Source organism: Nasonia vitripennis, chromosome 5, assembly GCF_009193385.2.
Source record: "Nasonia vitripennis strain AsymCx chromosome 5, Nvit_psr_1.1, whole genome shotgun sequence".
Taxonomy (NCBI): Eukaryota; Metazoa; Arthropoda; class Insecta; order Hymenoptera; family Pteromalidae; genus Nasonia; species Nasonia vitripennis.
Window position 1 is genome coordinate 25,524,058 of NC_045761.1, and position 12,012 is coordinate 25,536,069.

The 12,012-nt window shown below is 42.9% G+C and overlaps 2 protein-coding genes across 4 annotated transcripts in view; one reads left to right on the plus strand and one right to left on the minus strand.

The window, feature by feature from the left end:
- LOC100113985 (transcription factor Sox-2) overlaps positions 1-12,012 on the minus strand; it is a 306,878-nt gene that overhangs the window by 284,879 nt on the left and 9,987 nt on the right. For both annotated transcript variants that reach the window (XR_004345063.1, XR_004227827.2), the window contains exon 2: positions 2,205-2,366. The gene's annotated coding sequence lies outside the window, so the exon portion shown is untranslated. The remainder of the gene's footprint in view (positions 1-2,204; positions 2,367-12,012) is intronic.
- On the plus strand, positions 1,520-6,253 carry LOC100114015 (lysozyme c-1). Of its 2 annotated transcripts, none has more exons than XM_031931203.2 (2): positions 1,520-1,651; positions 5,554-6,253. In XM_031931203.2, exon 2 carries the CDS (start codon positions 5,555-5,557, stop codon positions 6,107-6,109), a length of 555 nt encoding a protein of 184 aa, XP_031787063.1. In that variant the 5' UTR covers positions 1,520-1,651; position 5,554; the 3' UTR covers positions 6,110-6,253. The 2 variants fall into 2 exon arrangements, with proteins under 2 accessions (XP_031787063.1, XP_001607428.1); XM_001607378.6 differs by lacking the exon at positions 1,520-1,651 and adding an exon at positions 4,049-4,266.

Below are 12,012 nucleotides of genomic sequence, written 5' to 3' on the forward strand. Positions count from 1 at the left end.
TTCTCCGTGTGTCGAAAGCTCAAAGGCTCCCGATGAATGCCGAAAAGAATGTATTTACCGCGCGCGCGGAAAGGGGAGGACGGACACAAAGGAAGGCACGGTAAAGAAGAGGGAGGCGACGCGTTACGTGCGCGAAAGTGGACGAAAAACTGCGCGCGATTTTGACAATTTTGAGCTTTCGTCCCGAGACTTCGATTCCCGATTCCGCGAGCATTTGCGTTTCTAAACAATGGAACCGGTTTCAAAGGTTTCTTTCCCATTCAGCATCGGTCTCGAAGAAAAGAAATCGCCGCCTTTATCGTTCTTACCTGAGGTTTACGCCCTGTTTACGCGAGAGAACGCGAATTAAAAAGTAAAAAAAGTCCGAACGTCTCACTCTCGCTCCGGCGCTTATGAAAGTCAGTCGGGGTGCTGCCGGTCCTATTAATCAAGCCGGACCATTGTGCGCGGGAAAACGCTGTAGTGCCGAATATTATCAATACGTACAGAAATGAATCGCCATCGCTTTTCAAACTGCGCGAAGGCAGCCTCGCGCTCTATAGGTATATATAGATATACGTACGCGGCGAAGCGAGCTTTTCATCAATAGGACGCGCAGTGTGCGCACAAAACGCTGACGTCGCTTCATCATAACCTTTGAAAAGCCATTCCTCCCTCGCGCCGCCCGACGTATTTTATAGCTTTCTTAGCTTTGCCGGGGACGAGCCGGAGAAACGTTTCGGACCGGACGCGGATGAAGGAGATTCCAGATGGAAAGATCCGCAGACTCGAGATCGCGGGGGTAAAGCGGATTTTTTAAGGGGCTGTGTGACGATGAGATTGCGCGTGCGATATCTCCTTTGAGTTGGGAGAATTTTCATGTTTGTACGAAAAATATTAATAAAAAAACTCACGTGCCAAAAACGTATAACTTTCGTCTGCAGCGTAAAAAAAATCACTCTGGCCAAGTAAGTGGACAGAGCAACTTTTTTATAGCAGGGATCACGGTCGAAGTGGGCACAATAGGCAAGGGGATTCCCGTGTCTCGAAAAAAGCGGATCTTTTTCAAACAGTCTGGGCGCAAAGATCTTCGGTAATTTCGTATTGCCGGCGTGTCCGCGAGCACTCGGTTAACGTCAGTGCTGTCATAAACAGCGTCGAATGAATGACGGAAGCGCAGCCATCATCCGCTCGAGGCAGGTTATATGGACCGCCGGTTCGTGTCTACGATAAATACAGAGTCGGAGCTTTTTCGCCTCGGCGAGCTGCGAAAATAAACTTCCGGGATTTTTCATTTCATTGTCTAGGCGATTTGCACGATTTAAAATCACGACGGTGAAGTTACGAGTTTTCGCACAAACGAGCTCGGTCACGAAAAGCTACTATTGCACAGATTTTAGTAAAAAGATCACTTCTTTACTTTTAAAACGAACAAAACCGCAACGCAAGCATCGAGTCGAAGACACAAGGGTGGACCGATAAGTTTTTTACGCCGAGCTCTCGGCACTGTGTTACCAACTTATACGACGGCATTGTCGAGTTGCCCCGGCACGGCAGTAGTGTGACGAGAGGACAATGCGGCGAATCTCGGAAGGTGCAGGCGCCCAGTGTCTTTGCAACTGACGACCTGCACAGTCTTGGCGACCCTCGCTGCGCAACTCTCTCACTCTACGTAAGTCCGCCCGATTTTGCCTCTACCGCGGTATAGAGGGTGAATGTGTTCCGTAGATACGTTGGCCTGCTATACTTCATCGCCACTATGCTTGCGAGTGTTTTCGAGACGTGCTTTGTCAGACCGAGCACACGTCGTCGGCGGACTTTTAATAAATATTAAGATGTTTTTATTGGCTAGATTGGCCCTGCGCCCAAAACGATTGAGTCATCAGTTCATTACCGGTAATTTCTCGGCTGTAACTGTAGGGTAAGGTTTGAGTTTTGATGTCGCTTTGAAATTACGTTGGTTTATGTGTGCAATGGACAAGACACGGATTTTCCGGAAAATTTACGGCTTTTCCTCGTTTATAAATAGCCCCTATGATGATGTCCGCCAATACAGCAATCGGCCGATTAACGCTCATTCATACTACTGAGACCCTAAGTCTGATACTCTTTAATTAATATCGAGAAAAACTTTTTCACTGGAAAATCGTTTGTTACGACCCAATGTAGTCAGAAATAAAATCATGTTGAAAAATTGTCTTTGAGTAGTATATAAATGCACTTACCAAATCGGAGTGTCGGTAAGGTAGGCTGCGAAAGATACGGCTCGAGGTGGAGGCGCATCGACCGAAAGCGTGCCGTGGTAATATCAGAAGTGATCGGACGAGGGAGCTACTTTATAATTTGCTGCATTCTTTCTACGAATGCTTTAGATTGATATATATCATCTGAAACAATAAGCAAACAGTTAAATTTACATTTGGCCAAATGTTTGCAGTCGTTATAAATAATCAGATCGCAAAAGTAAAAATGTAAACAAAAACACGCAATCAATCACGATAGAGGGATTCAAGCTGAAATCGAATCGGTATAAACCATAAAACAAATCATATACTTTGTTATAATAATCCCGTCTCAAAGACATTTGCGCAACGCAAAGTTTGCAAGAAGTGTGAAAGAGCGAAACAATACTCGCGCGGCTACGAAGCAGCCAACAGTTACAGAGCTATAAAAGTGGAGCAAATGTGAGAAAAGTCTTGTTCTTGCTCTCCGTAATTAGGAAAAAATATACAAAGTGTCTATTTTACGCAACGCAGTTGCAATTTAGACACAACTACTCCAGTTTCTATGTATTTTGTTCTTACGAAGCTCAAGCATAAGTGGCGCAACTGGTGAAGAGGGTAGTATTTACTTTTGTGCGAAAGGAAATAAAGAAGTTACAAAATAGCGTAGTTAAAATCAATGAGTGACGAAAAATTATTACACGTTCTATTACTTTCTTTTAGATGAGTTGGCCATAAATACAAGAACATTATTGTCAACGCGTTGCAACACCTGACATAGCGAAATACGTCGACGAATGGTTGAAATTTTTTCATATAATTCCGAAAGTTATTTAATAAACAATAAATTTTTGTAATTTTTTTTCCAAGCACCTATGCAGGTGCAGCGACTTACAAACTACGTAAAAGAACCCGCATCGATTTGAAAATAGCATAATCCATACACTCGGTTGTCATAATCTCGTTTTGAATAAGCAGACTGACACATGGTCGGAAAATTAACTAGACTTATAATTATCTATTGCAAAAATCAAAACACTTGAGAATTACAAGCATTATCAATGATTCAATCGAATCAATAGCCACAAATAGAACATTGTAACTTCTACTTTGGCCGCTGATGAGGAAGTCGAGTTTTACAATTTCACGAAAAATTGTATTATTCACTTCCTCCTGATAACGTTTTCTGGTAATTAGTACATAAGTATCTAATTACATCTATGTCGAAGTATATAGATCTTAATGACTCACAGGCACTCTGCGTATATGACTGTTATCAGTATTTCAAATCCTCACTAATGCTATTGAATTTGCAAATTCAAAAAAGTCAATCTACTATTGTATTCGCTGACTTCAACTAACTGTTTCAATGGTAAAATATGGAAAAATCATTGAAAAATGGCGAAATTCCACACAATAAATAAACACAAACAACAGGTTGAAACACGACCTCGTAAATGCCTCTCTCAAAGGTCGTTATTAACATAAAAGGTGTCATAGAATGTTTATGCAATATCAATACGCGATAAAAAATTAGTTAGTACATTATGTCGGCAGGTGTCAATCAATAGATAAAAATATTCTCAAACCTGCCGAATACTTTATACGGCGCATGTAATAGCTTATCACGTATCTATACCAGCAGAATACCCAGCAAACCCCTGCAATAAACGTACCATAAAGTAGCGAAAGCACATAATCGATCTTATCGATCGAACCCGCCGGTGCGATTCCACCTATTCCGAAAATAATTAACCGAGTCGCGCGCAAGTATTCGCGCGTCGTCGGCTTATCAGAATCGCGGCGCCCAAGCTCAAGGCTCTGCTCTTTCTCTCTCTCTCTGATTCGCTCTGTGTCTCTCTGTCTTATCAGTGGCAATTGCCACCACCGACGCCGGCGGCGTGTTAATGTGGGAATGAATAGCCATGATACAAATGAACTTCCTCCAGTCTAACGCGTGTCGTCGTCGCCCCGACAGGCGTGTAATTATTATTGGCCACATTCCGCTACATTATTAAACTCCCGCCACCGTTGCTGCAGCCGCTGCTACTTGCGCATCCGCGACGTAAGTCTCTGCTAACTCTAAGAAAACGATTGTTTCCGCGTTTTGCCGCGAGTTTTTCCTCCTTCGGCTCGTTGCGAGCTTTTTGCTCGATTGTTTACTTTTTTCTTCATGCCTTTGCTTTTGGATAATAGAAGTTGCGCCGGATTCGCCGCGCTTTCGACGTTTTTATTTTCCGGAAATCGCTGTTTTGCGCGCTAATGTCTTATGCGAACTGCTCGATTATCGGCCGGCATTTTTTACCGGTAACACGATCGTTAGCGAGGACTTCGTAAAAATAGTTATTGCTACGTGAGTGTAGAGTTATAGGTGAACTCGATATGCGTTGTATACATTAGCGCTTTTTTCAAAAAGTATTTCATCGGCTTTTCCCGGTCTAGCGTTACACAGTCCAGGAAAAATAGAATTTTATAGTCGATGACTGATTAAGTATGCACATTATCTTTGCGTACTTCAATGTCGAATATTCATAACGGCTGAAACATTCACGAAATGCTCGAGTATATCTGATTCGATAAAACCGGAAAATAGGCGTGTTTGCTGTACTCGCGTATTGTTTTCAGCTGATTGAGTCTCTCAAATCTTATAAGTTTATCGTTTCCAATGTTATCTTTCTTATTAGATTATACACTCGTAAGAGTTACCGGGCTTTCATAATACCTTGAAGAAAAAAATTCCACGTGCAACAAACGAATGTATCTCGTCGACTTGCAAGCAGCTATCATTTTTTCAATAAACAGAATAACGTCTTTGGCACTTACACTAATGACGCATTAAAAAATCGAAGCAGATGTGCAGGGAATTCCCGCTAGAGCAATCAAATAACGCTTTGTAAACTGTTTACAATTGTATAACTAAGAAATCACGGAATGATATCGACATAAAGAAGCGTTTTTTGCTCAATTAGTTTAATTAAAACGTAATCAAACACTGAAATAAACTCAGCTAATCATCCCGATTGAAGTACAATTCGTAGATAATGACATTAACGAAATAGACACGTGTATCTTCAGTCGGTCGATCGCGCAAAACATCCGGCCTAAAATTCATCAGCTCTAATTAAAACACCGAGTCATCGATGAATCTAATTATGTCATTCCAAGTCGATCTCGAACAAACGGAAAAAAAATACGAAAAACATCAGTCTACGAGTCTAACCAATTCATGTAAATCTCATCAAGAGCGAAAGCCAAACCAAAACATACCTATACACTCATGGCATCTCGCACATACACACAAACCATCAAACACCCTCAGCAAACTGACAAAACAAATAACTCTGAATCTTAGGATGGCCAGGCACACGACTTTGCTGCTGCTGCTGTCGGCTCTGTCCGCCCTTCTCTTCCAGGCCGATGCCCGGATCCTCGCGCAATGCGACGCGGCCAAGGAGCTGGCGCGCGCCGGCATCGAGCGCACCTTCATCAGCAACTACGTCTGCGTGATGAAGAGCGAGAGCAACTTCGACACGTCGAAGAAGACCGGCCCGGGCCACAAGGCCAGCTACTCCTACGGCATCTTCCAGATCAGCAGTGACAAATGGTGCAGCGCCTTCAGACCCGGCGGCGTGTGCAACAAGAACTGCAACGACTTCCTGGACGACGACATCCGGGATGACATCGCCTGCGCGAGGACCATCTTCAAGCTAGAGGGTTTCAAGCACTGGAAGGGATGGGTGAAGAGCTGCAAAAATGGAAATCTTCCGAACGTCTCCGGATGTATTATCAGGAGGGACCTGACGGAGGAGGACTTGATCGGAGACGACTCCGACGAGGAGGAGTTCATGCCCATGGCTCCAGAGATCACGGATTTGGGCGAAACCGGTGTCCTGGACGACCCGTACTAGAAGGACGAGTAGGAGGCGTGTTTAGTGAAAAGCTTTGTGATAGTTTGAGATTCATGGTGTGTTTTTGGACGTGATTATTCGAGTGTAATTTATGATGGTTGTTTTTGTTTGTTTGAAATAAAATATTGCTATCCATGTTTGTTATTTCTAGTCTTTTATATGGCAACTCCAATGTTCGAGTGCACAGGCGTAGCTCGTGCCGTACACCGATTACAATTACACAAACTACTCGGTGATTACATCTGATGCACGTACATAATACTTCATTAAGCCGTTTATGCACCGTCACCAGAACAAGTGTTACCTGTATTGCGATTCCACTCCGACCAAGATTATTTTTTTCTATCGAGGCAACCAGCAAATCAAGGATTGAATCTAAATATTTATCGGAAAAAAAGCTGTACGACATTGTACAGTATATCGAACGGATACGTAGAAAGTTAAAAACGGCACTTGCTTTCTCGAAAACGAACAAAAACGGATCGTTCTTTCGTTTTTTTTAAAGATATATGTAATGTAAAAAATATACCAAGCACACGTGCACATCCATAGCGTATTTTTGTTGTTGGTGAAATTCGAAGAAATTAGAGATGATTGATGATAAATCAATACAACGCGTCACGTTATATGTACTATACGTAGTACATTATGTAAGTGTTGCGGGATTCATCAGTTGCGCACAGAAGTGCTGACTACATTGTATCGAATACAAATTTCAAAAGCTTTCATAAAATATTGATCATATCACTCTATTATTAGATGTATTAGAAAGTCGAATGGAATTCTCCCATACTTTTTTTTTTATACGAATCCAACGTTGATGATAACGTTAAAATTGATACCCCACCTGCCAGCTCATCCATAATAATAACAGACTTGGGAAACAGATTTAGTTTCAGAAGAACTTGATATTGGAAAGTATACACGGATTTGAAAAATACAGTGAAATCGACCTTTACGTAAAAAAAAACACGGCCTGCACTGCACTGCGCTACGGGTAACATAATTATCTCGGAGAAGATCATATTTTGAGTACTTTTCCCGTTCATAACACGAAATTTTTTACTGCTGTAAAGAGGATCAAAATTGAGTGAAAGCGCAATCACGGGATTTGCCTGTTGCAGATTTCGATTGAGGATGTCGTGTAGGCTGTGTATGTGTACACTCACACACGGCCACGATCACTCGTATTCGCTTTATCGTTTCAGGATGCACATAAACTACGGAAGTTACACGCTGCAATTTTGATACTTAACTTTTGATCCGCGGAGAAAACGATTCTGCTCTCTTCGAATAACTCGCGGTATTATTCGTATTCACAGAACGAAGATTGTTGATTTTGTTTATTTTTAACTATCGCAAAATTCATTGCTGGAATTGCCATGCTGTTTGATTGCGCTTCTGCTAACTTCAACGTAAATCTTGAAAGAAATCGCGATTATGCAACTGATAAACTTTGCTACATTTATTCAGTGCATGCTTTACGACGTAACCTATACTGGGAAATACAAAATCATCGCTTACATAAGGAATCATTGTTGATAACCGAAGATTTAAGGCTCGTGTAGAGAGTCAGATTTAAAATTTTGTCAATAATAAAACTTTCCTAACTACTTTCGCAAGAAAATGAATTTCACTACAATAAATCTCGACCTCCTAACGAGGAGAACCTCTCATACCGATGCCGATCGAAATTATGCGCATAAAAATTCAAAGTTATTACGGTGAAAAATGACGTTTAACCATCTAATCCGAAAAGTGTACAAAGCCTAAACATAAAAGTGTCCGGCGGCGCTCGCGCACTCGGCCATCGGCGGCGTTTCTCAACTCGATAAAACTCTTTTACAGCGTCTGTGTTATGGTTCTCCCAGTCTCTTGCGTAATACGCCTCGACGAGGAAATCTGATATAAACAAAGCAGCTGAAGTACCGGTACGAGAAACAAAGGACCGACGCGAAAAAAGTCGCGAGCATCTTTTGATATGCCGCGAATCCGCCGATGAGAGAGAAAAAAACTTGTCCTCCTCGCATCCTCAGGCGGCCATCAGTGAAAGTAGCCCTGCGAGCGTCCAATCGAAAATATCTGCATATTTATGTTGGATCCAATTTAAATATCTGCGGCGAAAGTGTTTTACATCTTTCCTCGGCTTCTCTTGTCGGTTGCTCTTTTTAAACTTTGCTGTTGGCGGCGACCAGACGGAATAATCGTATATATGGATTTTCATCGTTTTTGCGCGCGTTTTGCAGACAGGGTCAGCTGTACTGTATAACGATGTTTTTGCTAATTCTGACGCTGGAAAAACTTATGCCTTCGTAAATCGTTTATTTATGCAAAGAATAGCTCTTGTGCATTATTTTGCAACAAATGACAGATCGAACGATAAGTCATTTTTCGAATTTTTGCGCATCAGTTGCGATACTGCATCTTATCAATCACATTGTATTTTATCGTAGATCAAGCTGTAATAAATATGCGGAAAACTTTTCACAGTGTGCAGATTAAGCGCGATAAGATAAAAAAGAATAACACTGAATGCAAATTATTTTCCTCGTTTGAAAAAACGCGCTCAAACTGTTGATTTTCGAACGACTTGGAAGAAACTAAGGAAGTTAAGCCAAGCCAAAGATCAGAAGATACCATTTTCTAAGGTTTATGAATCCCAACTTTTATTGGACCTCATTTCATTTCCACACTAATAGATCAGACGATAAACGACGTTATAAAAACACAACATCTCAATTCGCAATGTTTACATCGTTCTTCCAACGGTATCAGAAACAGTTACGGCCACTATTACCAAATGATCAGAAAGCAGAACGTCCAAGATCTCTCCTAGCTTGAATCCTCGTAATTACAGCAGACGATCCAACTAAGCGCCGGTATTTGCATTACCGCTGCCGAGATTATATCCAATCACGCTTGCACCGGCCGATACCGCGGTGGCTAACATAGTTGCGTTGCGCAAAGCGGCGATCCTCTTCTTTTTTTCTCTTTCATCCCGTGTACGCAGAAGTTGCGTGCCCGCGCGCATCGAATAAATCACCACAGAAATTCCGAGCGAGCGTTAGAATACACGCATTGCGAAAGTCGCATCATCAGGTACGTGTCGCGCGTGTCTTTCTCGATTTCGTTGTTGTTGCCGTTGACGCTGATCATTACGAGGCTAACGAGGGACGGCACTCGGTGAATGGAAATTCGTAGTGGGTCGTGTTCTTTTGTGCGGGAAAGATAGGGACGTGGTTTCGGGGCATCGTGAATGGGAAGGCGAGGCGCTTGAGATTCTATTACATTTGGACCTGTCGATCGATGTTACACAGCGTTGACGGTGAAACGAGATGAGAGCGACGTGTTATTTTAGTAATTGAATTGAGATGAACCGATTAAATTATTTTCTATAAAGGATGATTTAACAGAGAGAGAGAGAGAGAGAGAGAGAGAGAGAGAGAGAGAGAGAAAGAGAGAGAGAGAGAGAAAGAGAGAGAGAGAGAGAGAGAGAGAGAGAGAGAGAGAGAAAGAGAGAGAGAGAGAGAAAGAGAGAGAGAGAGAGAGAGAAAGAGAGAGAGAGAGTTATCCTTAGTCACGTTTAGAAGGTATAGATAGACAGTGTTTGAGGCTATGTGCAAGAGTCGATATTTGAATTCGATTGATTGTTTTCATTGAAGATGGCTCCAGAATTTTTCCGATGATGAAAGGATAGAGCAGAGAAAACATATATTCCGCGTACTCCAGTAGTTACTCGAGGCAAACAGAGGCTGTCCCGAGAATCCCAACTCTTATCGCTACTTCAATCTTCGACTAATATTTACACGTAAATCTTGACTGCTCCACATAAAGTGTTGCAAATTCTCTAATCGCACTATTTTGCATACGATCTTTCGCGTGAAGTATCTTTGATTACATTTCCAAAACTAACCGATCGTACAGACGCTCAGTGCAATCTTCGGTTTCGATTTGCGCAATCCGATGATTCGCGCGTGCAAGCAGGAAATATCTAAAAATGCTTAATCGATCGTCGTTATTAGAGCCATTATTTCATTGCAACCGAGATGAGCAACGAATAAGGAGACACGGAAAGCGCTTGCATTTATCGAAGGCAAATATTACACGTCCTCGTATAATCACCGAGAGATGAGATGTACTTACTGGTTTACCGAGATTTTTTAAATTATAATTGCAAACGCTGCTCGCTCGGCACGTCGGAGCCTTAATTACGCAAGCGGCCAGGCTCTTTTAGACTTTATACACCGTCGCAGAAATATCTTCTGACCCAAGGTGGCACTAGGCACATACTTTTATCTATGCGAGTGATATTGAATGGTTATATGCGGCAAAACGAACAAGGACACCACGAATTTCAGACCGATTCGGTATTTATTATTGCCGGTACAATCAAAGAAACAGAGAGAGATGATTCATTAGAAATATACGCATGAACTCGTTACGTAAGCGGTTGCACCTGTATGGGGTCGCGTACCGCTAAAATATTGAGGAAACTACACTGCGATCGAACATTCTGGGGAAACCCACTCGGCTGCGATAAAGGAACGTAGATACTTTATTCAGAAGTGAAAAGCCAGAATTAAAAATTAACATGGCGAGTACCTAAGAATACACAGGAAATTTCCACAACACAAAAATTCACACTTTTTACATAACGCATCGCGCACGACATTTCTCCGCGCGATTAATCCACTTAGCCGTGAAATAAAGAGGAAAAGCTCTTCGCCGTCGTTATATTCCACGCGCCATAAGGAAACAGGCTCGCGCCTCCGAAATGACCATATTAAACGCACACTTTGCGCCGCCGCCGGCGTATACGACGAAACAATCGAAGCGCCGCTGCAGCAAACATTCCTCCTCGTGCTCGCGAGCGCAACAAAATTTATGTACACCGCGGAGCTCGCGACTTTTTCCCACGAAAGGCGGAGCATGAGCTGCAACGCGCTCGGCCATCCTCGCGATTCTGCGCGCGAACCGAGAGCTGCGCTGCCTAGGGATCATGCGTGTTTGATGCAGCCGCGGGAGAAACTTCAACCGATGCGGAAAGTGGGATATTACGATCGGCTGCTTCGTCTCAACAATTTTTTGGTTTATTGTTCTAAAAAATAAGAATTATTTAACCATAACGAGTTGCGAAAGCAAAAAAATTGCATCTGCGACTGCGCAATGACCGAGCGATAAATATATCGATACAGGCAGGCAAAGACACCTTAATAACCTCGCGAAGACTTTCGATACGCACGTACGCGCACGTGTGCATGTGCAGCCTTCTTCTATATATAGTCTCGATCCCCGTACACGAGTGCGTGTGCGACGCTCACTTTCTCCGCGGCGTATGTCGCGCACCCTCTGATTCGGCCTCTCGATTTATCGCCCCGAGTTCGAACCAGCTTTTACGAGCCATGCTTGCGCGCGTTGTAATGCAAATTAACGAATACAGCCGGTGACATCAACGAGCACTAGAAGTAACGAGAGAAGATTCCATAACTCTCGGCTTTATGAATGGTACAATTTGATTGCGTAATGTACGCTGACCCAAAGAGTGTTTCTCAATAATTATCCCCTGATCAATGAGTATATTATATTTTCGATCACCTCTACGGTAATTACGATGCAAGCGTTACACGAATCCGATGCGACGAGAGAAACTCGCAGCGGTAAAAGTTCGCGATAGGAATAAAATAAACGCATAATCGCTGAAACCTCAGAACGCGGAAAATCAGCGAATATACGCACTGCATTACTGCAGACGAGCGGCTATATACATTTCCCCGCACGTAAGACGCGTTGCGCGCACGTAACACCGCGGGAGAATCTCTCGAGATCGTGCAAAAGTTCCGCACACATGCGCTCAGCTGGGCATCGACACCTGCAGAGGATTCCGATAAGCCGGCAAGAGGTAT